This window comes from Triticum urartu, chromosome 1, assembly GCF_003073215.2.
Source record: "Triticum urartu cultivar G1812 chromosome 1, Tu2.1, whole genome shotgun sequence".
NCBI classification, from domain to species: Eukaryota; Viridiplantae; Streptophyta; class Magnoliopsida; order Poales; family Poaceae; genus Triticum; species Triticum urartu.
The window spans coordinates 252,121,152-252,146,914 of record NC_053022.1 but is presented as its reverse complement, the minus strand read 5'-3'; the positions used below and the strand labels follow the sequence as shown (position 1 = coordinate 252,146,914).

Here is a 25,763-nt window from a genome sequence, read left to right as displayed (position 1 = left end):
TGTTCAACAAATAAAAACTCATATTTCATCACACGTCGAGCCCGGTGTCGCCCTTGAGCCTCCAAAGGTGCTCCACCAGATCCTGCTGCAGTTGATGATTGACCTGTGGGTCTCGGATCTCCTGACGCATACTGAGGTAGGTAGTCCAGGTTGCCGGTAGCTGGTGATCAACTTCGGCTAGAGGACCCTGCCTGTAGTATGGTTTAGTGTCAAACACTGGCTCTTCCTGCTCGCTCTCAATGATCATGTTGTGCAAGATGACACGACAAAGTCATGATCTCCCACATTTGATCTTTCGATCAGGTCTGAGCAGGGTAGTGGACAACAGCAAATCGAGATTGGAGCACACCAAAAGCCCGCTCGACATCCTTCCTGCAAGCCTCTTGACACTTGGCAAAGTAGGACTTCTTGCCTCCTGGCAAAGCGTTTGAGATAGTCTTCACAAATGTAGACCATCTGGATAGATGCCATCAGCTAGGTAGTACCCCTTGTTGTAGTGCCGCCCATTGACCTCTAAGTTCACCGGAGGAGAATGACCTTCAACAAGCTTGGCAAAGACAGAGGAGCACTGCAGCACGTTGATGTCATTGTGAGTTCCTGGCATACCAAAGAAGGAGTGCCAAATTCAGAGGTCCTGTGTGGCCACCGCCTCAAGTACCACACCGCAACCGCCTTTGGCGCCTTTGTACATTCCCTGCCAAGCAAATGGGCAGTTTTTCCATTTCCAATGCATGCAGTCGATACTTTCAAGCATCCCAGGAAATCCTCTTGATGCATTATGTGCTAGGATCCGAGCAGTGTCTTCCGCATTGGGGGTTCGCAAGTATTGCGGTCCAAACACTGCCACCACTGCCCGACAGAACTTGTAGAAACACTCAATGTTGGTGGACTCGGCCATGCGCCCATAGTCGTCGAGTGAATCACCGGGAGCTCCGTATGCAAGCATCCTCATCGCTGTCGTGCACTTCTGGATCGAGGTGAATCCAAGTTTGCCGGTGCAATCCTTCTTGCACTTGAAGTAGCTGTCGAACTCCCGGATGGCGCCAAAATGTGTTGTCGCCGTGCAGTGGAGCGTCGGCGAAGTAGTCGGAGTAGAGCATGCAGTAGCCTTCGAGATGATGCCGGTTCATTGCTTTCACCCGCCCCGGCGCCGAGCCACCTCGCCGCGGCTTTTCATTTCTCGCTAGCAGCTGGGCGAGGGCGGCGAGCACCATGAGATGCTCTTCCTCCTGGACGTCGGCCTCGACTTCCTCCTCCAGCAGCGCGGCGAGCACTTCCTCGTCATCCGAGTCCATCTCGTCGAGGTAGGCAAATCGCGAACACCTAGCGCGCCGGTGGGCGTGTACCCGCCGCTAAACTACCCCTCCGCGGCCGGAAATAGCGGCTGAAAACGCCTAGCTGTTGGTGGAGGGGCTGCTTCGGCGAACCTCTGCTATTTTTTCGACGGGCATTGGTTATCTAGCGATGAAGGGCGGCGGGCGGCGCCGGGATACAGCTATTGGCAGCCGAGGACGCAAGGGGGGGAGGCGAGTCGGGGAAGAAAGACTTACTTTTCAGCTGACGGGGTGGGCCAGCCGTGCTTTTCTCTTGCGCCAGAGCCCCCGATCGCCCCTAGTGCGCCGGGTTCGGCCTGTGAGCGCCGGGCCCAAAAACAAACAGAACTGGCGTTTTTTGATATCTTAGGGCATGATTGGGTCTTTTTTTTTTAACGCGGACCAAAAAAATGGCATGAGGGAGCATGTTGGGGACCCTCTTACCCGAGTGTTTACCAAACTGCCTGTGCGAGTCAGCGTTTTCCTCGCAGACTCCGCGATCGCAGAGCCAAACCAATATAGCCGTCCCGTCCCCTCCCCCCGCATCTCTCCCTTCCCCCCTCCAGCTCCTCCTCCACCCACCTGAAAGCGACGCCGGCGCACCGAGCACACCGAACTCCCCTCCTCGCCTCGTCCTCTCGCCACCCGGCTTCCCCAGCGACAGCGACGGCCGGTCGCTTCAAATGACCTAAGCACCCCCGCGCTCGCGCCCCCCTTTTTCCTCCCCTTCCCCCGTCCCATCCCTCTCCGTCCTTATGACCTCTTCGTCCCCCGCCCCAAACCCTAACCCCGTCCCCACACCGCCCCCAAACCCCGCAGCCAACGCCGCTCCCGCGAGCGGAAACGCGGTCGCAGCGTCGTCGCCGCCGCACAAGGAGCAGCAGCAGCAGAGCCAGGACGGGGTCGTCGCTGGTGGCGGAGCGGGGGTGGATGGTGGGGCCGGGGGCGGTGGCGAGGCGGTGGAGGCGGGTGTAGCGGGCGACGCGATGGAGGTTGACGGCGGAGCTGGTGGAGGCGGAGGCGGAGCTGGGGATGTGGAGGGCGGAGGTGGCAGTGGAGCGGCCGGAGGAGCGCAGCTGGCCTCGTCACCGGCGACCGTGTTCCGGATCCGCCTCAAGCAGCCCCCTGCAAGCCTCAAGTACAAGATGCGCGTGCCCGAGCTGTGCAGGAACTTCAGGTGTGGCCGCTTGAGTCGCTCACTGCCTCCTTGAACTTGCGTCATTCTCTGATGAACTTAAAAGCTACTACCATTATCTTTGTTTTAATTTCGTGACAAGGGAAAACGTGTAGCTGTGTTCATTGCAGAGACAATAGGTCATGAATTGAGTTGGCTTCCTGTGGCCTCCTAAAATGCTATGATCCCCTTTTGAAAAAGGGCTAAACACTGTTTACAGACTTACAGTTGACAATTTTAGTGAGGTCAATCGCTCTTCCCAAGCCAGAGAAAATTCGGTAAAAATGATGAAAACCATTTCAGGAAATCCACGAATGTATCTGGATGATCCATGAACAGATCTCGTGATATTCTACTGGATGTTCTATAGCTAGTCATCCTGAAATTGCTAGGTGGTGATACCACCACACTATGGTGGAAGTGGAATGCTAAGCTGAATTTGGTAATCTTTTGTGGAGTGTCTTTCTTGTTGGAGTGCACATTTATTCCCATGTCTTGGTAATAACTTCCGTAGACAGTCGGTATGCTAAACCTTTACAATTCTGCACGGTCCTTCATGGTTTCAGGAACAATTGGTGTGATCTTTAATTGGTTTGACCTGAAATGTGGATTAGCATATACCAGCTTTAAGTTTCATATTTTTAAAGCTCTAGTTCCATGCATATTTTCCTTGTTGACATATCTGTCTAAATCTGCTAGGATAGTGCGCCTAGTCCAATTTGCCACACGGTTAACTGAAACTTGTAAATTATATCTTTTCCCTGTCTTGGTGGTCTTTCAATTGCAGCGCTGTTGCTTGGTGTGGGAAACTGAACGCAATTGCATGTGCATCAGAGACTTGTGCGCGGATTCCAAGGTCTGATATTCCTCTATCCGTTCCCTGAAGTTTACTTTGTTCCTCACTTGTTACCGCACTGGAATTTCATTTTCAGACAAAGGAATTTTAGGTGGCAGCATTAATAGCGCCATTTTACTCTAGAGGCACTTCACAAATTATTTAATTATTTCAGTGAATTGTTCATTTGCCTTTTTTTTTGTTAGAGGTATTCTTTCCCACAAAGTAATGTACTGGATTTTTTGCAGCTCTAATTCAAGTCCACCATTTTGGATTCCTATACACATTCTGAATCCAGAGAGACCAACAGAATGTTCTGTTTTCAATGTTAGAGCAGGTAAACATCTATTCATCAGTTACTCAAAATATTCCTGTATCCTCCATACATGCTGTAATTTGATTATTTTTGTTTGTGAAATGCTGTCCTCAACCAAAGAAGACTAGCTTCCTGTCTCATTGTGTTTCACTGTAGTTACATTCTTAATTGGCAGATTCTCCACGAGACTTTGTTCAGTTCATTGAATGGTCTCCTACGTCATGCCCACGTTCATTATTAGTGGCAAATTTTCATGGGAGGATTACTATATGGACACAACCAACTAAGGTATGCAATTCTCTTGATTGAAGTCCAGATCACATAATAATGTTCTTTTCTGGGGAGGGTGTAGTGCTATTTAATTCAACTTTTCCATTGTAAAATAGTCAGGGTTTTGTTTATCTTCATACATTTGATGGCATTTAAATAATTTGATTAGTTTCTTTTTGAAATGGTGAAGGGTCCTGTTAATCTTGTACGTGACTCCAGCTCCTGGCAATGTGAACATGAATGGCGTCAAGATCTCTCTGTGGTTACCAAATGGCTATCTGGAATTTCTCCGGTATGTCGTTAATGTATACCTATATTCTCCCTGCATGATAATGTTGTGTTGTACTGCATTATGATTGAAACAACACTTTATCTACGTAGCATGCTGTTCAAGGACCCGATTTCCTGGTGCAGCTGTAGTCTTGAGACTTCTATGCCTCATTTAACATCCATTTTTTCTTGTGAACCATACGAGATGTGATCCCACCTAGCTCTTGATAATACCTTAGTAAGGATACTACAGGAGTGAATCTGAAACTATTGTAAGATTGTACTAGTAGACATTTAATTCAAAAGTAGTTGCGAGTTGTAATTATAGGTCCAGCTTGCTGATGCACCACATTGTATGTTTCTGTTAGTGTTTTTGTTTTCTTTTGTAATTGTACTGCATATGTGTTTGATTACCTATTTATTCCAGCACAATTACTAGCTGCGGCTAAATTTTTATTTGCCTTGGTTCTACAGTATAGATGGCTTCCTGCAAACTCCAGCACTTCGAACTTAAAAACCTTTGAGGAAAAATTCCTTACGCAGCACCCTCAGAATTCAGGTTGGTGAGCCAAATGTTTAACTGAGCAGATGATACGTTTTTGGGGGAGACTTCCTTCAGACTCGTTTTATTTGATTCTGACATAATCTTGTTTACTGCAGCAGGATGGCCAAATATGCTATGCGTTTGTTCTGTATTTTCATCAGGGTCTGTTCAGCTTCACTGGTCACAGTGGCCTCCTCAAAACTCAGCACAACCTAGATGGTTCTCTACCAGCAAAGGGCTTCTTGGGGCAGGCCCCAGCGGCATAATGGCTGCTGATGCCATTATTACCGAGTCTGGAGCTTTACATGTTGCTGGTGTTCCCCTTGTTAATCCATCTACTGTAGTGGTTTGGGAGGTGATGCCAGGTCTTGGTAATGGCATTCAGGCAACTGCGAAGATAAATGCAACAAGCCCTCTTCCTCCATCTCTGAACCCCCCTTCCTGGTCTGGTTTTGCTCCATTAGCAGCTTATCTCTTTTCTTTGCAAGACTACCTTGTGTCTGAGGCTGCACAAACAAGAAAACAGATAGATAATGAGATCACTGAAGCCGCATCGATCCATTGTTGTCCGGTTTCCAATTTTTCAGCTTATGTCAGTCCTGAAGCTGCTGCCCAGTCAGCAACTACTACAACATGGGGATCTGGGGTTACTTCAGTTGCTTTTGATCCCACTCGAGGAGGAGGAGTAATTACAGTTGTAATAGTTGAAGGTGTGTATACTTCTTAACAGCGGAAATCAATTATTATGAAGCCATGTAGTCACAATGATAGTTGTAACTTGTTCTGTTGCATTGCATGAATCTCATTGTAATCATGTACTCCTGTCCTTCCTAAAATTCTCCATGTCCTCATTTTTCGGTTCAGTTATGATATTTCTAACCTCAAATATTATTAGGTGAATTGGTTGCTCTTAGCTTTTATTTGTTTCTTCTACTGACAACCATTCACTAATTGCAGGGCAGTATATGTCTCCTTATGACCCTGATGAAGGACCTTCCATCACTGGCTGGAGAGTCCAATGCTGGGAATCTTCGCTTCAACCTGTTGTTCTTCACCCAATATTTGGAAGCCCCTCTAGCTTTGGTGGGCAGCCTCCAATGCAAACTGTTTGGTCCACTAGAGTTAACAAGAGCATTGCACCAACAGAGGACCTTAAAAACCCTCAAGCGTATGTTCCAATGCCAACAACTTCAGATGAACGGAGCTCTTCTGAGTGCAGTGTTGACAGGGCAAACAGACTTAGTTTTGACCCTTATGATCTTCCAAATGATGTTAGACAGCTGGCTCAAATAGTTTATTCTGCACATGGTGGTGAAGTTGCTGTTGCTTTCCTGCGCGGAGGGGTGCACATTTTCTCGGGCCCAAATTTTGATCAGGTTGACAGCTATCATGTCAACGTTGGCTCATCAATTGCTCCACCAGCCTTCTCCTCTAGCAGTTGTTGCTTGGCATCAGTATGGCATGACACACTCAAAGATCGAACCATACTAAAGATAATACGAGTGCTTCCTCCTGCAATTCTTAATGTTCAGACAAAGGTCAGCTCAGCTGTTTGGGAACGGGCAATAGCAGATAGGTATGCAACACAGTTAATACAAGCTGATTGAACTGATTTATTTGATCTCACAGTTGCGTTTTGTTGGCAGATTTTGGTGGAGCTTGATGGCTGGTGTGGATTGGTGGGACGCTGTCGGTTGCACACAGAGTGCTGCTGAAGATGGTATTGGTGAGTAGCTAAGTTTGTAGTTTGTCAAGTTCGATTTGTTTGAGTTGCCCTTGCAATTTGATGGGAGGTTGATCCTTTGTGTACTGTACAATTTCCACAACTCGCGTTTCGGGTTCTGCAAGTCTCTTTACTTCATGGGGGGCAAATCATTTTGTTTGGATGTTTAGGGCTTAACTGAATGAAATTTGATGTTTATGATTTGAAAAAGTACCTGGTGACATCGTTCTAAATTTAAACGGCCTATAATGGGATGACGTTCATGCTCCGTCTTAATAACCCACTTCTTATCTGAAATGGGGCAAATGGCTTGGGAGTAACAGCTTGGAACTGCGCACTGTGCATCCGCCTTATCTTGAAATGTGTTTTTGCCTATGTTCCTTTTTCTAGATTCCTTGATGTATTAAAATGATTTTCTGTTGTGACCTGAGACAGAATTTCTTAAGCAAATGGACGTCTCTGTTTTTAGTATATACTACTATTTGCTACAATATGGTTGGCAGCAGATGCAACATTTATGCTCCTCAGCGAAAAACTAAAATCCTTTCTCTTCATTTCAGTCTCACTTAACAGTGTGATAGCTCTGCTGGATACGGACTTCCATTGTCTTCCAACAATGCAACAGAGGCAGCAACACTGTCCTGTGAGTGGTGGTGTTGTAGTTTGCTATGCACAGTTTGTAGCACTGGCCTTCAATTACTCATTATTTATAATCAACTTGCTTACTTATGGAGTATGTAATAGATGTGTCACATTATCTTCTTGCATTCTTTAGATAGTGCATTCATCAATTAGCATGATGGTTCTTCTACCACTTTTTACCCTTGCAATCACGAAGGAGATGCATACACTCCCTTCACTCTTTTTTTATACTAGTCTCGTGACTTGCAAATTTACTGGCACTACTTTGAGTTGTGGTGAGATTACTTGAAACACATGCAAGGCATCCACATCATCAAGCGCACACAACCAATCCACTTTCCACTTTCCACTTTCCACCACATCATCAAGCGTGCATACAACCATTCCATTTTCCACTTCTGCCACATGCAAACTCTCCCCATTATTATTTTCATCTTTTGAACAAGAAATAATTTAACTTGAATGTCACAAGGCAATATAACATGCATTCATCCTCCAATTACCTCTTAAGTTTTCTACCATCATATGGTGAGAATGTTGTGTGGCATTATTTTCATATGTTTCAATTTTATTTTCAATAATGCCGATGCTATAATTTTCCGCAGCAACGTGCGAGGCGTTATCTAGTTACTGAAATAACTGAATATTTCAGTAATAATAATCTTTTTTGTATATCTCCAAATCTCCAGTGCAATATACTCTTAACAGATTCCTTGAGAATAGTCACATGCCAAACACCTGTACTTTGTAGATGTTTGGACGGATAGGTTATTTAGTGATTAGAGGTAATTTATATGCATAAGCATCTGATAGACATCGGTGCATTATCAAGCAGCTATGCTAAAGATAGTACCTTATATGTTGTACATGGCAAGAAAAGTGGTTTCCTTGGCAGTATGGATTAATCTATTACTTTCTAACACCTGCGATTGATTGATTTGCTGCATGCAGAACCTTGATAGGATAAAGTGTAGGTTGTTGGAAGGAACTAATGCTCAAGACGTAAGAGCACTTGTGTTGGACATGCAAGCAAGATTGCTTCTGGATATGCTAGGCAAGGGAATAGAGTCTGCGCTGATAAATCCATCAACCCTGCTACCTGAACCCTGGCAAGCTTCTAGTGAATTGTTGTCTAACATTGAGCCTGACAAAATGACGGTTGACCCGGCTCTACTTCCAAGCATCCAGGTCTACTTTACTTCCTGTGCTTTTCATTTCGTTGTCATAAATATTGATTTATTACCATCCATTGTTTTTATTTTTATTGACATGTGCTTTGGGAGCATTGGTACTTCGGATATTTTTATTAACACTTGTACGTAGGTGGTATTAAATTTCTTTCATCATGAGCATTGCTTTCCCTAGGTTAGGTGAAATCATGCCCAACTCACCAACTGCCGCTTATGCTCCGACTAGATTACGTTATTACACATTCAGCATAAGCTGCACGCGTAGAAACTTACATGTTGTTAATCCGTGGATGTACTTATTTTTTAGCACTGGAATGCAGGGTTATGTTGACGCTGTTCTAGATTTAGCATCACATTTCATCACACGCTTGCGGCGTTATGCAAGCTTCTGCCGGACTTTGGCTAGTCATGCTGTAGGAGCATCTTCTAGTTCAGGCAATTCGAGGAATATGGTTACTAGTCCAACCAACAATTCTCCGTCGCCGTCAAATAATCAAGGTTAATTTTTTATTTCCTTCTATTTTATTAAAATTTCAGCGTTTCTGTAGTTTGTGCAGAACAGAAACACCTTGAAATGTTTGTTTGTCATTTCATGTTCTACAAATGACCGAGTTGCTTTTATATTTTCTGATTTAGCATTGCTTCTTAGCATTTGATACTCCTGTCTCCTGCAATTTACAGGTAATCAAGGTGGAGTAGCATCTGCGACAGGGAGCTCACAAATGCAGGAGTGGGTCCAAGGTGCCATTGCTAAGATTAGTAACAATGCTGATGGCGCTGCCAATGCCGCACCAAATCCAGTTAGTGGGAGGTCATCATTTATTCCTATAAGCATCAACACAGGGACTTTTCCCGGGACACCTGCTGTCAGGCTTATTGGAGACTGCCATTTCCTTCATAGATTATGCCAGTTGCTGCTATTTTGTTTGCTTTTTCGGAGGAGGCAATCACCAAGATTACTCGCAAATGCACAAAAAAATCCTGATTCTGCCATGCAGAAAATACAGCAATTGATGAACAGTAAGATAGAGGACAGTAGTTCTGCTATTTCTGCTGTAAGATCTGGTCTAGGGGCTGCCAAAGTGGAAGATGGTGCAGCTACACGTGGACAGTTGGTTCTTGGAGCAAAGGGTCTTGAAGAAAATCCAATGGGCAAATCTGTTAGAATTGGTTCTGGCAATGCTGGCCAGGGCTACACGTCGGATGAGGTAACAGCAGTAATTTATTGCCATGAGTTTCTTTTGTTAAATCACTGTAGCACGTATTGTTTTAAGAGAAGCACTGAAATTGCGTTGTCCATTAACCATTTTACACTTCTCAGGGACTAACAATATGAACGAAGTAAAAAAGTCACATATGTTGGAGAGAGAGGGGATAATGCCCACATTTCAGCTTACGTCAGCTGTCAAAGTTAAATCACGCACTAAACAGGCTTAAAATTATTATTTTTATCTGATCATATTGACAGATAACAATTATAAGTTACTGAAAATGTTACTGCACCTGCATTTGAACATTCTTCTCTAGTCCCTGTAGTTTCTTGACCAAAGCATCTGTATAAGAGCCATTACATGGTGTATTATATCTGTATGTTATCTGGAAACTGTGAGTCAGCTAGCTTGTTCAGAGCCACTGTAAGACTGATTACTTGGATAGTTTACTTTGTTGTATTAATCTACCCAGTTGATTACTGCAGTTTTACTAACTGTGTATTTCTGCAAGACTGTAAGATTTGATTGGATAGTTTATCGATGATATACTGCAGTTTCACTAGTTACTTGGACTCGGGATTTTCTACATGCTTCTGCTGGAGTTTCACTAATTATTTGAACTCATGAAATGCTTGATTGCATATCTGACAACTACATAATTTGTTGCGTTGTTGCAGGTGAAGGTTCTATTTCTCATATTGGTTGACCTTTGTCGAAGGACATCAGGCTTGCAACACCCATTGCCTGTTTCTCAGGTTGGTACTAGCAACATTATTATAAGGCTGCACTTCATCGACGGCACTTACACTGTGCTCCCTGAGGTAGTGGAAGCATCTCTTGGTCCCCATATGCAGGTACAACATAGTTTCTCAATGAACCTTCGTCTGTTTAAGAATTTATGTATATGTGTGAGTGTCCAACATTTGAATAATAATATGTGACAATAATAATGGTATATTGTCTGGGAGAAAAAGAGATTGTAGTATTCTATCTTCTCTGCTACTTATACTTGCCGAAGTTAATGGTGGATTGAGTCCCTAAAAGAATATTACTATATTCCCTAAAAGAATAATCAGCGACAATTAAAATGGATCGGAGGGAGTACAGCTTTGTACTAAATCAGCGACATTTTATATGGATCGGAGGGAGTACTGTTTTTTAGTGGCTCGGGTGATTCCGGTACTTACAATATACAACCTCAGTAAACAAGTGCCAAAGATAATAAAAACCAAGTGAAACAGTGTTAACATACTATGGGGGTGGGGCAGGAGCATGTGGGTGGTTGTAACTCGTTAGATGTTCAGAGGCTCACAGCTATTATTTATGGGTCTCATTTCCAACTAAGTGTGTGGAGAGGTGTATGCATTGTATTTCATTTTGTATTTTTATGCAGAATATGCCGCGTCCACGGGGAGCTGATGCTGCTGGTCTTTTACTTCGAGAATTGGAACTGCAACCTCCTTCTGAAGAATGGCATAGGCGCAACATGTTTGGAGGACCCTGGTCAGAACCAGATGATCTCGGTCCATTGGATAATATGCCACATCTGAAAATAGGTGGTCATATCAACCCTCACTTGTCTGACACGGAAGAGGAGGGTAAAACTAACTTTGGGATTCAAAGTCTTTGGCCAAGAAAGCGCCGGTTGTCTGAAAGAGATGCAGCATTTGGTCTGAAAACATCTGTAGGTCTTGGAGCTTATCTTGGCGTGATGGGGTCTCGACGAGATGTCATCACAGCCGTGTGGAAAACAGGACTTGATGGTGAATGGTATAAGGTGAGTATGCTTAGATTCGCTTCGCGATCTAGTCTCATTCTTGTTTTTTTTACTAGATTTTATCAGTGTATTCTATCCAGTTTTGTGTCTAATCCTCTCTTCTGCAGTGCATACGATGTTTGCGGCAAACTTGTGCATTTGCACAGCCTGGTGCCCCAAACATGGCAAATGAACGGGAGGCGTGGTGGATCAGCCGGTGGACCCAAGCATGTCCAATGTGTGGTGGGTCATGGGTGAAAGTTGTGTGATCGCTGTCTTCCGTGACTTCTCCAGTGACTGCTTCACCATGCTGATTCGTCTATAGTAGTTGCCGCTTGGCCAAATCTGAACGAGCATTGCTGGATCCCATGTTGGATAATTTTGTACCCAACAATTAGATCATTGGTCTCATGCCCCAGCGCTGTGGTTTACCTCTAGAGATCAAAAGCTTAAAGCAGATACTGAGACTTGGCTCTAACGGCTATGTAAAAGTATAGTAATATTAGGGGAGATGGCAATGTTTGTATTCTGCGTTTCTTATGTGTATAAATGTATCACAATGTTCAAAGGAAGCTGTTAGATACACATATTGCTAGTGCTGGATGTAGCTAAATTGCTAGGGGAGTTCGACTGTTTTGATAAAAAAAAACTGCAATCTTATGTAAATTTATGTGAATGTTATGTTCTGTTAGATGAGACGGAAGCTGCAGTTGTCACTACCCAGTTCCTTGGCATCGTATGTTCTTGGGACAAACTCTTGGGGCTTTGATTTGAAGTAATTTTGAAGTATTGGAAACCTTAGGAATTTTTCATACGCTGGTCGTTTTGATTCGCATGGTTGAATTCTATTAAGAATTTTTTCTAAGCATTCGTTTGTATTACATTCCATATGAATTTTAGCACCCACTCAAACCTCTTAAAAAGAATCATTTGTTTTTCCTATGATGCAGGCAAACCAAGTTAATGTATTGGTATAGGATTCAAAAGAACATGACATTGCAACCTATGTTTTCTTCTTTTTTTTTGTTCTGAAATCCTATGAATCAAAGAGGCCCTTGATTTTACGGTGGTGTTATGCTTTGTTTCCCGATTTCTTTTGCTGATGTGATCGTGCTGTTCGTCCTGTTAGGTTCGAAGTTCACAATTTTCTCAGCTCCAGCGCGATTTCTTTTGAACTAATTTAAAGTACGCTCTTTAAAATAGATAGACCAATTTTAACTGCACTTTTCGTTTCTTCTTAACTAGCTAGTCTGTAGAGTGCCGCGAAACCGCGACGCGACTTCAGAAACGAGATCACATCCATCCAGATCTCTCTGCACATCGCCGGCGATGTCGTCGCCCTACACCGGCGCGCACCAGCCGTCCCCGGCGCCGCACCAGCTGCCGGCGGCGCAGCAGAACCATTCGCTGGCGTTCCGCGTGATGCGGCTGTCCCGCCCTTCGCTGCGGCCCGACCCGGCGGCGCTCCTCCGCTTCGACCCCCGCGACGTCTTCCTCCCCGAGGACGCGCTCACGTCCCCCGACCCCTCCGCCGCCGCCGACTTTCTTCAAGGCCTGCTCCAACCGCCCGACTCCGGCGCAGCAACCACCGTCCCCGGGGACTTCACCTTCCGCGATCGCTTCCTCCTCCACGACACCGCCGACGCCCTCGCGTCCCCCGGCCTCCTCGTCCTCCCACAGGCCTTCGGGTTAGCCTTTTCCATTTCCTTCTAGAATGTTGTGTGCAGCTCTCTAGACGAGAGCCTGCGCTGATGCTTCTGTGTCTGTGGCTAGGGCGATCTATTTGGGGGAGACATTCTGCAGCTACATCAGCATCAACAACAGCTCCGGCTTGGAAGCCAGGGAAGTCATAATCAAGGTGTGTTGATCAACCGCGCTCTTTTTGTTTCACGAAGTGCATTATATCATTTCTAGAGAATTGCACCAGTTTTTGACAGAAACCATTGCATCAATTGGTCGAGTTATTATTGGCTGGTGTGAATTGTGTGTGACACGTTCAGTTAAACTGCTAGGTTAATACTTTTGGAATCTCTGATCAGCGTGATGCTGCATGCTTAGCCTTACTTCTTGTCGGTGTGGTCATGACCAAACTTATTGCTGCAGTCATTACCAAAGATAGCCTTAGTTCTCATTGCTGCATCCATGACCTATCGTTAAGGTCGATTACTGGATCACCTTGCTACTGTCATGAATGTTCAGTTCCTGGATTAGTCAGTTGTAATTTGCACGTTGCAGTTTCAGTATGGTGTTTGATCAAGTCGAACTAGAACTGGTAATATGAGGTATCAGCACATGTGAGACATTATGCACGCAAGTAGTATCATTAGTTTGGATGGTTGGCCTTAGCTCTTGTTATGCATATACGATTGTTCTGTTCATAGATTTGCAGGTTTCTCTGTCTTAAATTTGTGATACTTATGCATTCCCTTTGCGGTGATATGCATTGTGGACATTGCTTTCATACAGTTTCATCTTATTCTGTCACAAAGTTTGACTGAACTTTACTTGCATTAGGCAGAAATACAAACCGAGAGACAGAGGATACTTCTCCTGGATACATCGAAATCGCCTGTTGAATCGATTCGATCAGGGGGTAGATATGATTTTATCGTGGAGCATGATGTCAAAGAACTTGGCGCACATACGTACACTCCTTTCCTTTTTTAACTTCCACAACTGTTGCTTTGGCCATAACAATCTTGATTGTTATTTGATTTGTGCGGTTATTGAATCCAGGCTTGTCTGTACTGCTTTATATAACGATGGTGATGCGGAGCGTAAATATCTTCCTCAGTTCTTCAAGTTCACTGTTTCAAACCCATTGTCTGTTCGAACAAAGGTACTTTACTTCTCCTATTTATATATGTTCGTATCTGATCTATGTTCTGTAGGTCAAATCAATAATTTGGGTTTCACCATTTTTTTTCCAGGTTCGCACCATCAAGGTAGGTTACCTCATGCTTCACAAGTGTAAATGTAACTGTAAGTCCTTTGATTAAATGTAGGGGTCTTCTTTAGGAGTCATCAAATGATATGTTTCCAAAGATCTTTGCACATTTGCCTCAAGATTATTAGTTTCCCTACTTAATCTCGCTCTCTGTGCTTAGATTGTAACCTTGTACCAATAGCAGTTCACATTTTCTTTTCATGCTTGCTAATTTTTTTGCCCTCTTTTTTCCAGTTCAGCTTTCTGCTAGAATCATCTGTAAACTGTTTTTTTACTCCCGCATTCTTATCGCCGAGTTGAATTTCTAGTGGAGAAATCCCAGTGTTCTCCCCTGGGAATAAGACTTCAGGGGACTGTTTATTCCGTTAAACCTATAGTATTGTTTATTCCGTTAAACTGTAGTACTGTTTATTTTTTGACGTTAAACCTATAGTACTGTTATTCTGTTATTTCTGTAACAACCTATTACCTTAAATTGACGGGGTTATTCCCTTTAAATTGTTTAAATTGATGCGGTTAGTCCTTTTAAAACTATAATACTGTATATTGTGTATTCCATTTTTTTATTAATTCACCATGGCAATCTTGAACTCTATATAGTTGATCCATGTTGACAGGATACTACATACCTGGAAGCCTGCATAGAGAATCATACAAAATCTAACCTTTACATGGATCAAGTAGATTTTGAACCTGCCCAACAGTGGAGCGCTACAATACTGGAAGCTGATGAACACCCCTCAGTGGTGAAGTCTACAATACGGTAAGTCAGTGCTGAAAACAAGCTCGTCTATTTCAGCATGTTGACTGTCATGTCAATAAATGAATGGCTAGTCCGAGTTGTATTTTTATACAGGGACCTCTGCAAACAACCAATTCTGATTAGAGCGGCAGGAGGAATATACAATTACCTATATCAGCTCAGACCATCGTCCGATGAGCCTGGTCAAATCAAGACAGAGGGTAGCAGCATACTTGGTAAATTTCAGATTACATGGCGGACAAATCTTGGTGAACCAGGCCGCCTGCAAACTCAGAACATTCATAGCACTGTCAGTAACTTCCTGTCCTCTCTTTTGATATTTATGTCACGTGTTGACTACAATGATATCTAGTTGGTTGCCCTATTAAAATTGAGAATGAAAATGATGTGCAACCTCTTTAGTTTAACTCATTACTGGTTTTTTTCACACCTCTTTTCTTTTTGTCAGCCTACTCCAAGCAAAGATGTTGACCTTCGTGCCGTGAAAATTCCACCTGTTATATTTCTAGAAAGACCATTTATGGTAAGTGATTTATTGGTTAACATTTCATCCAAAATCTTGCAGCCTAAACTACTGTGGCCCAAATAGTCAGCTAATACAGTTAAAGCATGATGGGATTTCCTTTCACAATTTCTGTGGAACGGCAAAATCTTAGGTCTTGTTCTGTGAAGTTTAACAAAACTTACTTCTTCAGAGTACTAGATGGAGGTTAATAATGATTGAATTTATTTCTGCTTTTCCTTCTAACAATACAGCTAAGAATCTGTTAGCTTATCCTGCTTCTGGGTATCAAATTGAGTTAGTCTTGCAATTTTTCTGCTGGGTCGTGTGGATGTGGATCCTCTATATAGTCCATCTATATTTTATTTTATTTTATATATTAATATATGTTCACTAGGGTTCTTACCTGATATTCCCATACAAAAATGGGCCAGTCTGAATCCACTTCGTCAAGTATTTGTTCGTTCACGTCCCAGGTGAGATATTGTCTTTTCCTAGCTGGCTTGTGTAATTGCAGCATCCGGTGCTAGCACATGTCACAGTGGATCTTAGCTTGCTTTCCACCTTAAACAACACATCTGCCTCATGACATCCTTGACTGACCGACTCTCTGGCTTTTAGTCTTCCCGAGCTCCTGTTTTTGTCTGAATCTTCTTTGCTTGGATGATAACTCATTTCCATCTGCATCTCAAGCCTTTCCTTGGTTAAATCTGTCACCTGGGAACTCGTATTACATCTGCTAAAGTGCCTTCTACACTTGAGCCTTCAGGCAAAAACTTCTGCTGATCTTAGTAACATTATCTGACAATTTTATATTTGCTGAACTAGGATATTCATCTGACAGTTTATATTTGCTGAACTAGGATAATAACCACATGTTTTATGTACAGTATGGTTTGAAGGCTTGAATCAGTCACATTTCTTTTTACTCTTCTCATTTTTATGATTGGTGATCCATTATTATGTATCAGCGCACAAATTGCTACAGTTTTTCAATGTACATTATTTTCTCCAGGTCAATCTATGCCTTACAAATCAAACAGAGAAAACAGTTGGCCCTTTTGAAGTATTTCTAGCTCCAAGCGTATCTGGTGAACAAAAAACTGTTCTGGTCAATGGATTACAGAAGTTGGTTAGTTGCTATACTTATATGTTATTTAATCTTTATGATGATAGGTTGATCTGGTTTTAGCCTTTCATTAGAGCATATTTTTGGTTGCGGTGTTCGACAGCTTCTTAAATATTTGTCATGTGAAAATTATGATTGGTATTCTGTTTAATTTGCACATCAATATAATCAACGATCCCGTGGTTTAGGTATGCTAATGTAGTGTGTAGACATGTGTCAACGCATGTGGTTCTTTGTATTTTTGGTTTCATGCTAATGGCCTTCAGGTCAATAATAATTTTACATCCTGTTATTTGTAAGTATTTCTGATGTATGTGATCTACTACCTCCATTCCTAAATATGAGAAGTTGGGGCAGTTTAAATTAAACTGCCCCAACGTCTTATATTTAGGGATGGAGGTAGTAGTAGATAGCAAATTTAGATCATCAAACTTGTTACTTCTCTAGCTTTTAATTTATAGTTAAAAACAATGAAATTCTCAATGTTGAGTAATCTAGGTTGCAGCTAATATCGATGAATATAATGCTGTGTCAGTATGCGTTTGACTTCTCACTGTCGGTTGTGCACAGGTTTTGCCATTAGTGGAGGCTTTTGAGTCCATCAACTTTGACCTGGTGAGGACACTATGAATAGATAACTTGTGCATATATATATCTTGCTTGTCGTTAAACATAAAATATATGTCTTTTTGGCGTCGCATATAGTTTGAAAAGTGATAGTATTGATAACCTGTGCTCTTGTCTTTATCGATTTTCCTCATTTCAATCACTGTACAACTGCACTTTTGCATAGGTGTAAGACATAGGAATTGAAACGAGTTAGAGTCTGCATGTCATGGTGGCCGTTAGGAAAACCGAGATAGCGATAAGAGTTAGTTTTAAGTTCAGTTAGGAAAACCGAGATAGCGATAAGAGTTAGTTTCCTTCGAATGAAATATTATCTCCTTTAAGTTAGTGATTAGTTTCTTGGGCTACCAAGTCAAGTATTTTATTCCCTATAAAATGGACACAATGTACTCATTTGTAGTTAAGCAATGAATCAGTCAGATGACACAAAACTGTAAGCCTCCGAACCTCTCTGATCACGCTAGCGATTAAGCCCCGCCGGTGGCTAGACAGAGTGTCATATCCCTGCCCCCCGGAACTTTACCAAGTTATTGCACATCATGGATGACATCGTTACCGGATCTTTAGCTTGCATTTCATACAAGCGTCCTTCAAGTGGAAGCATCCATTTGATCATCAAAGTCAGTAGGATGTTCGTTTTTTATTTTGTTACTACTGTGTGCAATTGTGTCTTGCCACAGAAGTCCGGTAAGTCGGATGCAAGATTGTGATGCATTTATAGTTATTATTTTCTGGCGCCTTGTTTGAATGTGAAGTGTAGTAACTATATCTGGGATAACCTTGTGCAGAGCATGGTAGCTACCCAACTTGGCGTGCAAAAGATCTCTGGAATTACATTGTATGCTGTGCAGGAAAGGAAGCACTACGAACCTTTGCCAGACATAGAGGTAAAATGTAGCAACTTCGGTGTCAAGTTCGTCTCTTCATTTGCCGAAGTGAATGGCAGCATTTTAGTTTGTTGAACGTTGATCGCTTTGCAGATTTTTGTCGACGCGGAATAGAACACCGCATCCACACCGGGAGACCCGTTGGACGTGCTAGATTAGACCTTCAGGGTGAACCATATTCTCGTTGATGTACTTCTGTTTATTGTACTACTGATATCATCATGTTGTAATTAACCACACCTTTTATATCAAAAGTAATGCATCCGTGCATGTTCGTTGTGTAATTGTAGCATGAACTGGTTGAGTCAGGCAAGAAAGGATTTTTTTTGCTCTGTTACCTTCTGCATTTTGTTAGTGTGTTTTGGGTCGGGCTGGGCCAAGCTCGGGCTTGAGATTTTGAGTTCCAGCTTTACCAAGCCCGGCTCAGACCCAATATGCCACGGAGAATGTTCGGGTTTAGTGTTTGGGTGGACAAATGGGGGAGTAGTCCATTACCATGGTATCCAAAGGGTGCCCCCATTTGTACAAAATCTTCTTTTTTCTCTCTTAGTTTGTACTTCTACTTCTATTTGTTCTCCATTATAGTCTATCAAAACAATGATAAATAGTACTAGCCTTTCACAAACTATTATTAAACAGTTGAAGTAGCCCGGTGCTACCCAAAAATTCGAATCTGAGCCCGAGCTCATCTGCATCTGTGCTCACGAAAAAAATCAAAATAAATACTAGAAAATTTTAAAAAATTCTAAAAAAAATTAGGGTGGTAGACAATTTGATGCGTGAGGTACGCTCCAATTTTCAAAACATTTGGACTTCTGTGCAGCTCTCAGCAAAAAAGACAAATTGGAGGTCTATAAAAATGTGTACTGTTCATATACTGTTCTGGTCTGATTTGTCTTTTTTGCTGAGAGCTGCACAGAAGTCCAAATGTTTTGAAAATTGGAGCGTACCTCACGCATCAAATTGTCTACCACCCTAATTTTTTTGGAATTTTTGGAATTTTTCTAAATTTTTTATGATTTTTTTTGACCGGGTGCAGATGCACCCGGGCACCGAAACGCCGCTCTCGGTGCTACCCCTCTTTAGTTTCAAGTAATCATCATAGCCTTTCACATCCTCCACAATGTGCAAGAACAAATGTCGGTGCATCTGAAAGTGATGGTGAAAGTAGTGAGGATGAAAAGGTCGGCTCGGCTGCAAAGTAGTTCCTGTAGAGCAGGACATGCCCATCTGCCCTATGTTAATTGAGGACCAGATGCTCCGGTATAAGATATGATTGGCCTTTTATTGGTGATGAGCTCGTATGAGGTGTTTTTTAAAGGAATTTGTGAAGATAAGCTCTGTTGACAATGTGGCATGCACTGTTGACAACATCAACCCAAAACTGAGTTGGGGTTTTGAATTCAATGAGCATGGTGCGTAACATTTCCATGAGAGTCATATTCTTGCATTCCAGAACTCCATTTTGATACAGAGTGTAGGTGACAGATAATTCATGCGCGGTGCCATACTCATCGAGGAAATTTCCATATTGGTATTCTTGAATTCCATGCTATTTTTACTCCTCACATGTTTCATGATCACCTTATAGCCATTTTGTGCTCTTTGTGTGAATCTTTTGAAGCATTGTTGGGTCTTGTCTTTATCTTCAAGAAAATAAGCCCAAGTGACTCGAAAAACTCATCAACAATTAAGAGACCATAGTGATTGCCACTGAAGCTTATGTAGCTTTGTGGTTCGAATAAGTCCATATGAAGAAGTTCAAGTGGACAAGTCGTGGACATGATTGTCTTCATAGAATGCTTTGACATCACTTGCTTGCTATCTTTGAAAGCACTACAGTATTGTGTCTTGTTGAAGTTGACATCATCAATTCCTTCGAAGTGCTTGTGCTTCACCAACTTCTACAAATTTCTCGTACCTGCATGACCAAGTCTTTGGTGCCATAGCCAACCCTCTATTTTTTAAGCAAACAAGTGGCAACTGATGGACCTTTTGATAAATCTACAAGATACATGTCACCTCTTCTAACACCTTCGAAGACATCTGAATAATTTTTTCCCATGATGACTTGGCAACCATACTTAGTGAATAACACAAGCATATATAGGTCGGTTGGTTTAGCAACAAACATAAGATTGTATCCGGGAACCAACAAGCATAACTTTGTCAACATGTTTGTCCCTGCTGATGGCAACCTTACCCAACCCGATTACCTTTCCTTTATTGTTGTCCGCAAACTTGATGTTCTTTTGTGAGGAAGAACTAATAGTGGAATCAACAAACATGCTTTTGTCTCCTGTCATATGGTTGGTGCATCCACTATCCATCACCCATTTAGTGCCTTCGGTGACATGGTCCCACAGAAGAATCGGTTCTTCTTAACAATCCACATCTTGATGGGTGCCTTAGAAGCATTTGTATTGCACTGAACATTTGAAGACATAACATATGAAGCATTTGAGTTTTGTTTCAAAGCAGGGTTATAGTGATCAAATGAGTATGCATAGAAGTTCTTCAAAGATTTGTGCACATAGTGGTTCGAAGAACAGTGTACATATTCATGAGATGCAGAATTAGCATTGCCCTTAGAGGACATCCCTATTGCTTGTAAGTTAATGAACGATAGTTTCATTCTTCATGTGTTGGTTATTGACTCGTCATTCTAACATTGATCGTGCTACTTAGTCCATATTTTTGGGTGCACTTTTTGATTAATGATTAATTGTGGGTGTCCTCCTCGAGCATACATCATTATATCATTTAGTCTGACCTTTACCTTATGACCATGTCGATGCTATCCTGAAGCATGATTGTGGTATTTCGAATATCAACAAGAACATTGGTAGTGCAATGCTAAATGTTTCTTGATCGATTACCCAAATACCGTTGTATGGGTAAACATCATAATTTTCCTCGCCCTTTACCTAAATGGTTGTCTACTTGCTATCCTATCGTGGATATCATGCTATCACTACAAAGAAAATACACTTCCGTGATGATGTGTGTTTGCCACAGTAGGTCACGTTTTCTGTCATGCATGTACATCCATGACGATTTTATGACAGAATCAAGATAGTCATACATGTGCTGTCATAGAAGTGTTTCATGACAATATCAAAACTATCATCACAGAAGTGTCCACTTCCATGACGCTAAATGGCGTGTCATGGAAGTGCTTTCGTCAAGGGTAACCGATACATGGCATCCACCGTAACGGGTCGCCGTTAAGCTATCGGGTTTCATTTTGGATCTGGTAACCCGTTAATAGCCCGGACCAATGGAGATTTTCCACGTGTAAAATTCTCATTCGCTGGAGGATCCACGTGTCGGCTCAGCGTTGGGACAGATGTCACCAGTACAATGGAGGGAACGCGGCTATGATACCTCGACACCATGGCATGGCCTAACAGTAGCCCATTGAAGATAAAAAGGTCGGCCCATCCAAGGGCCCACAAGATTTTGTCATACTCTACTGGTGTCGGTGTCAAAACCGGCGGATCTCGGGTAGGGGGTCCCGAACTGTGCGTCTAGGCGGATGGTAACAGGAGGCAGGGGACACGATGTTTTACCCAGGTTTGGGCCCTCTTGATGGAGGTAAAACCCTACGTCCTGCTTGATTAATATTGATGATATGGGTAGTACAAGAGTAGATCTACCACGAGATCGAGGAGGCTAAACCCTAGAAGCTAGCCTATGGTATGATTGTTGTTCGTCCTACGGACTAAAACCCTCCGGTTTATATAGACACCGGAGAGGGCTAGGGTTACACAGAGTCGGTTACAATGGTAGGAGATCTACATATCCGTATTGCCAAGCTTGCCTTCCACGCCAAGGAAAGTCCCTTCCGGACACGGGATGAAGTCTTCAATCTTGTATCTTCATAGTCCAGGAGTCCGGCCGAAGGTATAGTCCGGCTATCGGGACACCCCCTAATCCAGGACTCCCTCAGTAGCCCCTGAACCAGGCTTCAATGACGACGAGTCCGGCGCGCAGATTGTCTTCGACATTGCAAGGCGGGTTCCTCCTCTAAGTACTTCATAGAAGATTTTGAACACAAAGGTAGTGTCCGGCTCTGCAAAATAAGTTTCCACATATTGCCATAGAGAGAATAATATTTACACAAATCTAATCTGCTGACGTATTCCGTAGCATGACATCACACCACAGCCAAGTCTTTATTCGAATCGTTTTACTGTCCCACCTCAGCGCATTTAGCGAGGCGGTTTCCTTGGCACGTCTTGTCAAAGCAGAGATCATATCCCCTTATTCCGGGATTCTCATCAATACGGGCGTGGGTAACCCAACCGTACCCGTTGGTATGTTTTCTCGATCAAAGGCGAGTCCCAAACGGTCACGGGGAGGGCCCTTGGTATTCAACCTCTTATAAAGAGACCAAGGCCTTACTCCTTTCTTTCAATCTCAAACGAGTTCGCCCTTCGCCTCGAGTTCCAACACCCAAGGCTCCAAATTTCAGGCGCTTCGAACCTTCGACAATGTCCGGTTCCGACCTTCGAGGCCGATGGATGCCCTCCTCCGTCATGGAGGAGGACGTGCTGAAGTTGAGAGAGGCCAGGTTCTTGACCGGCAAAATCTCGCATAGGCTGCCTGCTCAAGGGCAGGTCATTCCCACTCCCAAGCCTGGCGAGAGTGTGGTGTTCATGTCTCACTTCCTTCGGGGGCTAGGCTTCCCGACGGATCCCTTCGTGAGGGGGCTCATGTTTTATTATGGGCTGGAATTTCACGACTTAGCTCCGGAGTCCATCCTCCATATTTCCTCATTCATCGTCGTGTGTGAAGCCTTCCTCCGTATTACTCCTCACTTCGGACTATGGCTCAAGACCTTCAAAGTAGAGCCGAAGATGATCGAGGGATGGCACGCGGAGTGCGGAGGTGCTTTTATAAGCAAGAATGCTGGTGCTCCATGGCCTGAGGGATCTTTTCAAGGGGAGTCCAGCTTATGGCAATGAGAGTGGTTTTATATCATAGCTCCCAGGAGCACCAAGTGGGTGGCGCTGCCTGCTTTCCGCTCGGGTCCCCCGCCACGACTGCGTCATGGGTCAATAAGGGGCTGGACTGGGGGTCGGCAAAGGACGTGCCCCTGTTGCAGGGCCGCATCCGAGATCTCCTAGAAAGAGACATCAGTCTGGTCGTGGTGACGTAGGTTATGTTAATTCGCCGAGTTCTGCCCTGCAAACGTCGCCCCCTCCACCTGTGGGAGTTCAACCCGGAGGGACCACGAGTTCTCCAACATTTTCTTGGCATGACACCCGTGGAGATGTACAAATTGTTCTTCGGACCACAAGTAGTGTGTCCGAATTCTACGGAGGACACAGGTCTGAGCTGCAATCGTCCGGATACTCAAGTAAGTAGCCTTGTGCCCGGACTCGCTATCCGTATATTTATCATAAAATTGCCCCTAAAAGAGCTGTCCTTTAAACAGGAGTGGATAGCGGAAGCAAAGCTAATCAGGTGTCCGGCCCCCCTCACGGAGACCACGCCGGGTCTCGTGGTAGTCAGGATGTTGGAGGTTGTGCCTTCAAAGGAAAGCGAGGGAGGGGACAAGGAAGCTACAGCCTCCTTGAAGGAGGTTGTCCGGAAGGGAGGAATCGAAAATTCCTCTCCTTAGGGGAAGAAGAGGACCGCCTCTGAAGACCCGGAGACCATGGCCTCAAAGCGGGGGAAGAAATCTTCGCCAGAGGGTCCTGTGCTGGGGGATACTTCGGCCGAATTATGCCCTCAAGGGGATCAGCAATCCACCGAGCCGTAAGTAGAGAGGAGTTTTCTTTTTAAGAAACGAGAGAAATCCTTTCTTTATATCTGAGAAAAGTAATCGAAAATTTACCTTGTAGCTCGGACCTTAGCCCTTCTCAGCAGAGCTCGTCTTCGGGGGATCTTCTTCCGGAGATGATGGAGAGCGGAACGCCTCCCCCTGTCATACCGCCTTGCGAGGCGGGCGACCCTGAGGTATCGTCGCGGAGGGTTTCTCCGAATCCGACAGGGCCAAAGGTAGTCATATGGCCCCCCAAAGCCCTCCGCGTCCGGCCTTCGAAAAGGGCCATCGGACGAGTCCGGCGCCTCTGGTGCGCGGTTGGAGGAGCTGAAGGATCTGCTAGGGCGAGCATCTATCTCAGAGGAGCACCGTGCATTGATGGGTACGGTGATTGAGAGGATTTCATCCGCAGAGAGCGTATTGCATGAGGCCGTCAGGAGTTTACTGACATGTTTTGAGGTACGCGAAATAATGTACCCTTTTTGGACAGTTGCGCATAAATAAGATGCGCCCTGTGTAGATAGTAGCCCCCGAGACTCTGTGCGTTGTCGAAAGTGACGGCGCGCAGAGGATCATAATCCCAGGTCTAATATGCCGCCTTCATACGTAGGTGGCGAAGTGTCCAGTGGCAAGCCGGACTGATGAATTTGCCGAGCTAAAGCGGTAACTTGACGTGGCAGATGCCGACATCGCGCTTGTCAACAACTGGCTTGACGAGGCACAAGGTATGTAATTCCTCCGGCGGCACCTGGTAAGAGGAGCTTTATGCCAGTATCTTACAATGTGTGCGCTTGATACAGATGGTGCTGCTGCCATGGAGAATCTTCGGGCGGAACTTGCCCGAGCCAAGGAGCAAGCCAGGAAAAGTGATGCAGCTGCCGGAAAGGCAATTGAAGAGCTGAAAGCCGAACAGGCTGCTCACTGCCGAAGCAAGAAGGAAATGGCCGAGATGGCCGTGAAGCTGAAGAATGCCGCTGACCGTTGCAAGCTTCTTGAAAAAGAAGATCGGGCGGAACAGACGGACCTGGAGAAGGCCGTTTCCGATGCCAAGGATGCTCGCTCTGCAATGAGAGCTATGAAGGAGGAGCTGCGTCAGGCCGGAGAGATCGCGGCTGGAAAGCCCTTTATGCCGCGGAGGAAGTTATGTGATCCTAAACATGCTCCGTTAGACCGGATGTGGAGTACGGCGGACACCTATCTGGATTTGGCAGTGAGTGCCGCAGATGTGGCCGAACACTTCCGAGATCAAGAAGATTGCGAAGTGGAAAAGCTCTTTTGGTCGCAGTTCCACAATCCGGAGCGTCCACTGTCATTAGCCGATCGTTTGGCCGAATGGCCCGAGCTAAATAGGTTGTCCGGACTCGCCATGAAGTATGTCATGAGTCATCTGTGGCCAGAGAGGCCAGAGCCGAAAAGTTATTTCAACTTGGTGCAGCAGTTCCTTGGTGCGGCGCCGCATATCAATGCGATGAAGAGGTCAGCGTGCATAGAGGGTGCGCGGATGGCTCTTGCCCGTGTGAAGACATACTGGGCGGAAATGGAGGCCACCGCTGTTGCATCCCCAGACTCGGATGGAAGCCGAGTACCTGCCGAGCACTATTTTCAGGAAGTTCTGCAAGGCGCTCGTTTAATAGAGACGCAGTGCTCGAAGGATACTATATTCGAATAGCATATATTATTGTAAAACAATATTTTGATAAATTGTAGAAGCTTTTTATACTTGTGCCTGCAAGTATTATAATACCTCCTGTGTGGCCGTTTAACATATGTGTATATATAATCTGAAAGATGGTAGTCGTCGGCTTCAGCCCCCACGCACATAATGCGGGGGTGTTCGCAGAAGGCGCATTTTCACACTTGATCCAACGTCTTGGTCCTACAAAGGAGGTGA

The 25,763-nt window shown here is 44.2% G+C and overlaps 2 protein-coding genes across 3 annotated transcripts; both read left to right on the top strand.

The window, feature by feature from the left end:
* Positions 1–1,861: 1,861 nt before the first annotated feature.
* LOC125556469 (mediator of RNA polymerase II transcription subunit 16) lies at positions 1,862–11,963 on the top strand. Of its 2 annotated transcripts, none has more exons than XM_048719207.1 (16): positions 1,862–2,490; positions 3,275–3,343; positions 3,571–3,659; positions 3,814–3,926; positions 4,099–4,200; positions 4,653–4,737; positions 4,842–5,432; positions 5,680–6,298; positions 6,369–6,448; positions 7,006–7,088; positions 8,039–8,275; positions 8,598–8,775; positions 8,959–9,485; positions 10,166–10,342; positions 10,882–11,265; positions 11,373–11,963. In XM_048719207.1, the coding sequence occupies exons 1-16, from the start codon at positions 2,069–2,071 to the stop codon at positions 11,511–11,513; spliced, it is 3,897 nt and encodes a 1,298-aa protein (XP_048575164.1). In that variant the 5' UTR covers positions 1,862–2,068; the 3' UTR covers positions 11,514–11,963. The 2 variants fall into 2 exon arrangements, with proteins under 2 accessions (XP_048575164.1, XP_048575158.1); XM_048719201.1 differs by having other exon boundaries at positions 4,839–5,432.
* Positions 11,964–12,475: 512 nt separating this feature from the next.
* On the top strand, positions 12,476–18,436 carry LOC125556487 (trafficking protein particle complex subunit 13). Its single transcript, XM_048719217.1, has 12 exons — positions 12,476–12,932; positions 13,018–13,102; positions 13,759–13,889; positions 13,981–14,083; positions 14,175–14,189; positions 14,809–14,954; positions 15,048–15,243; positions 15,403–15,477; positions 16,472–16,588; positions 17,156–17,200; positions 18,001–18,099; positions 18,193–18,436. Exons 1-12 carry the CDS (start codon positions 12,574–12,576, stop codon positions 18,211–18,213), a joined length of 1,392 nt encoding a protein of 463 aa, XP_048575174.1. The 5' UTR covers positions 12,476–12,573; the 3' UTR covers positions 18,214–18,436.
* The last annotated feature ends 7,327 nt before the right edge of the window (positions 18,437–25,763 follow it).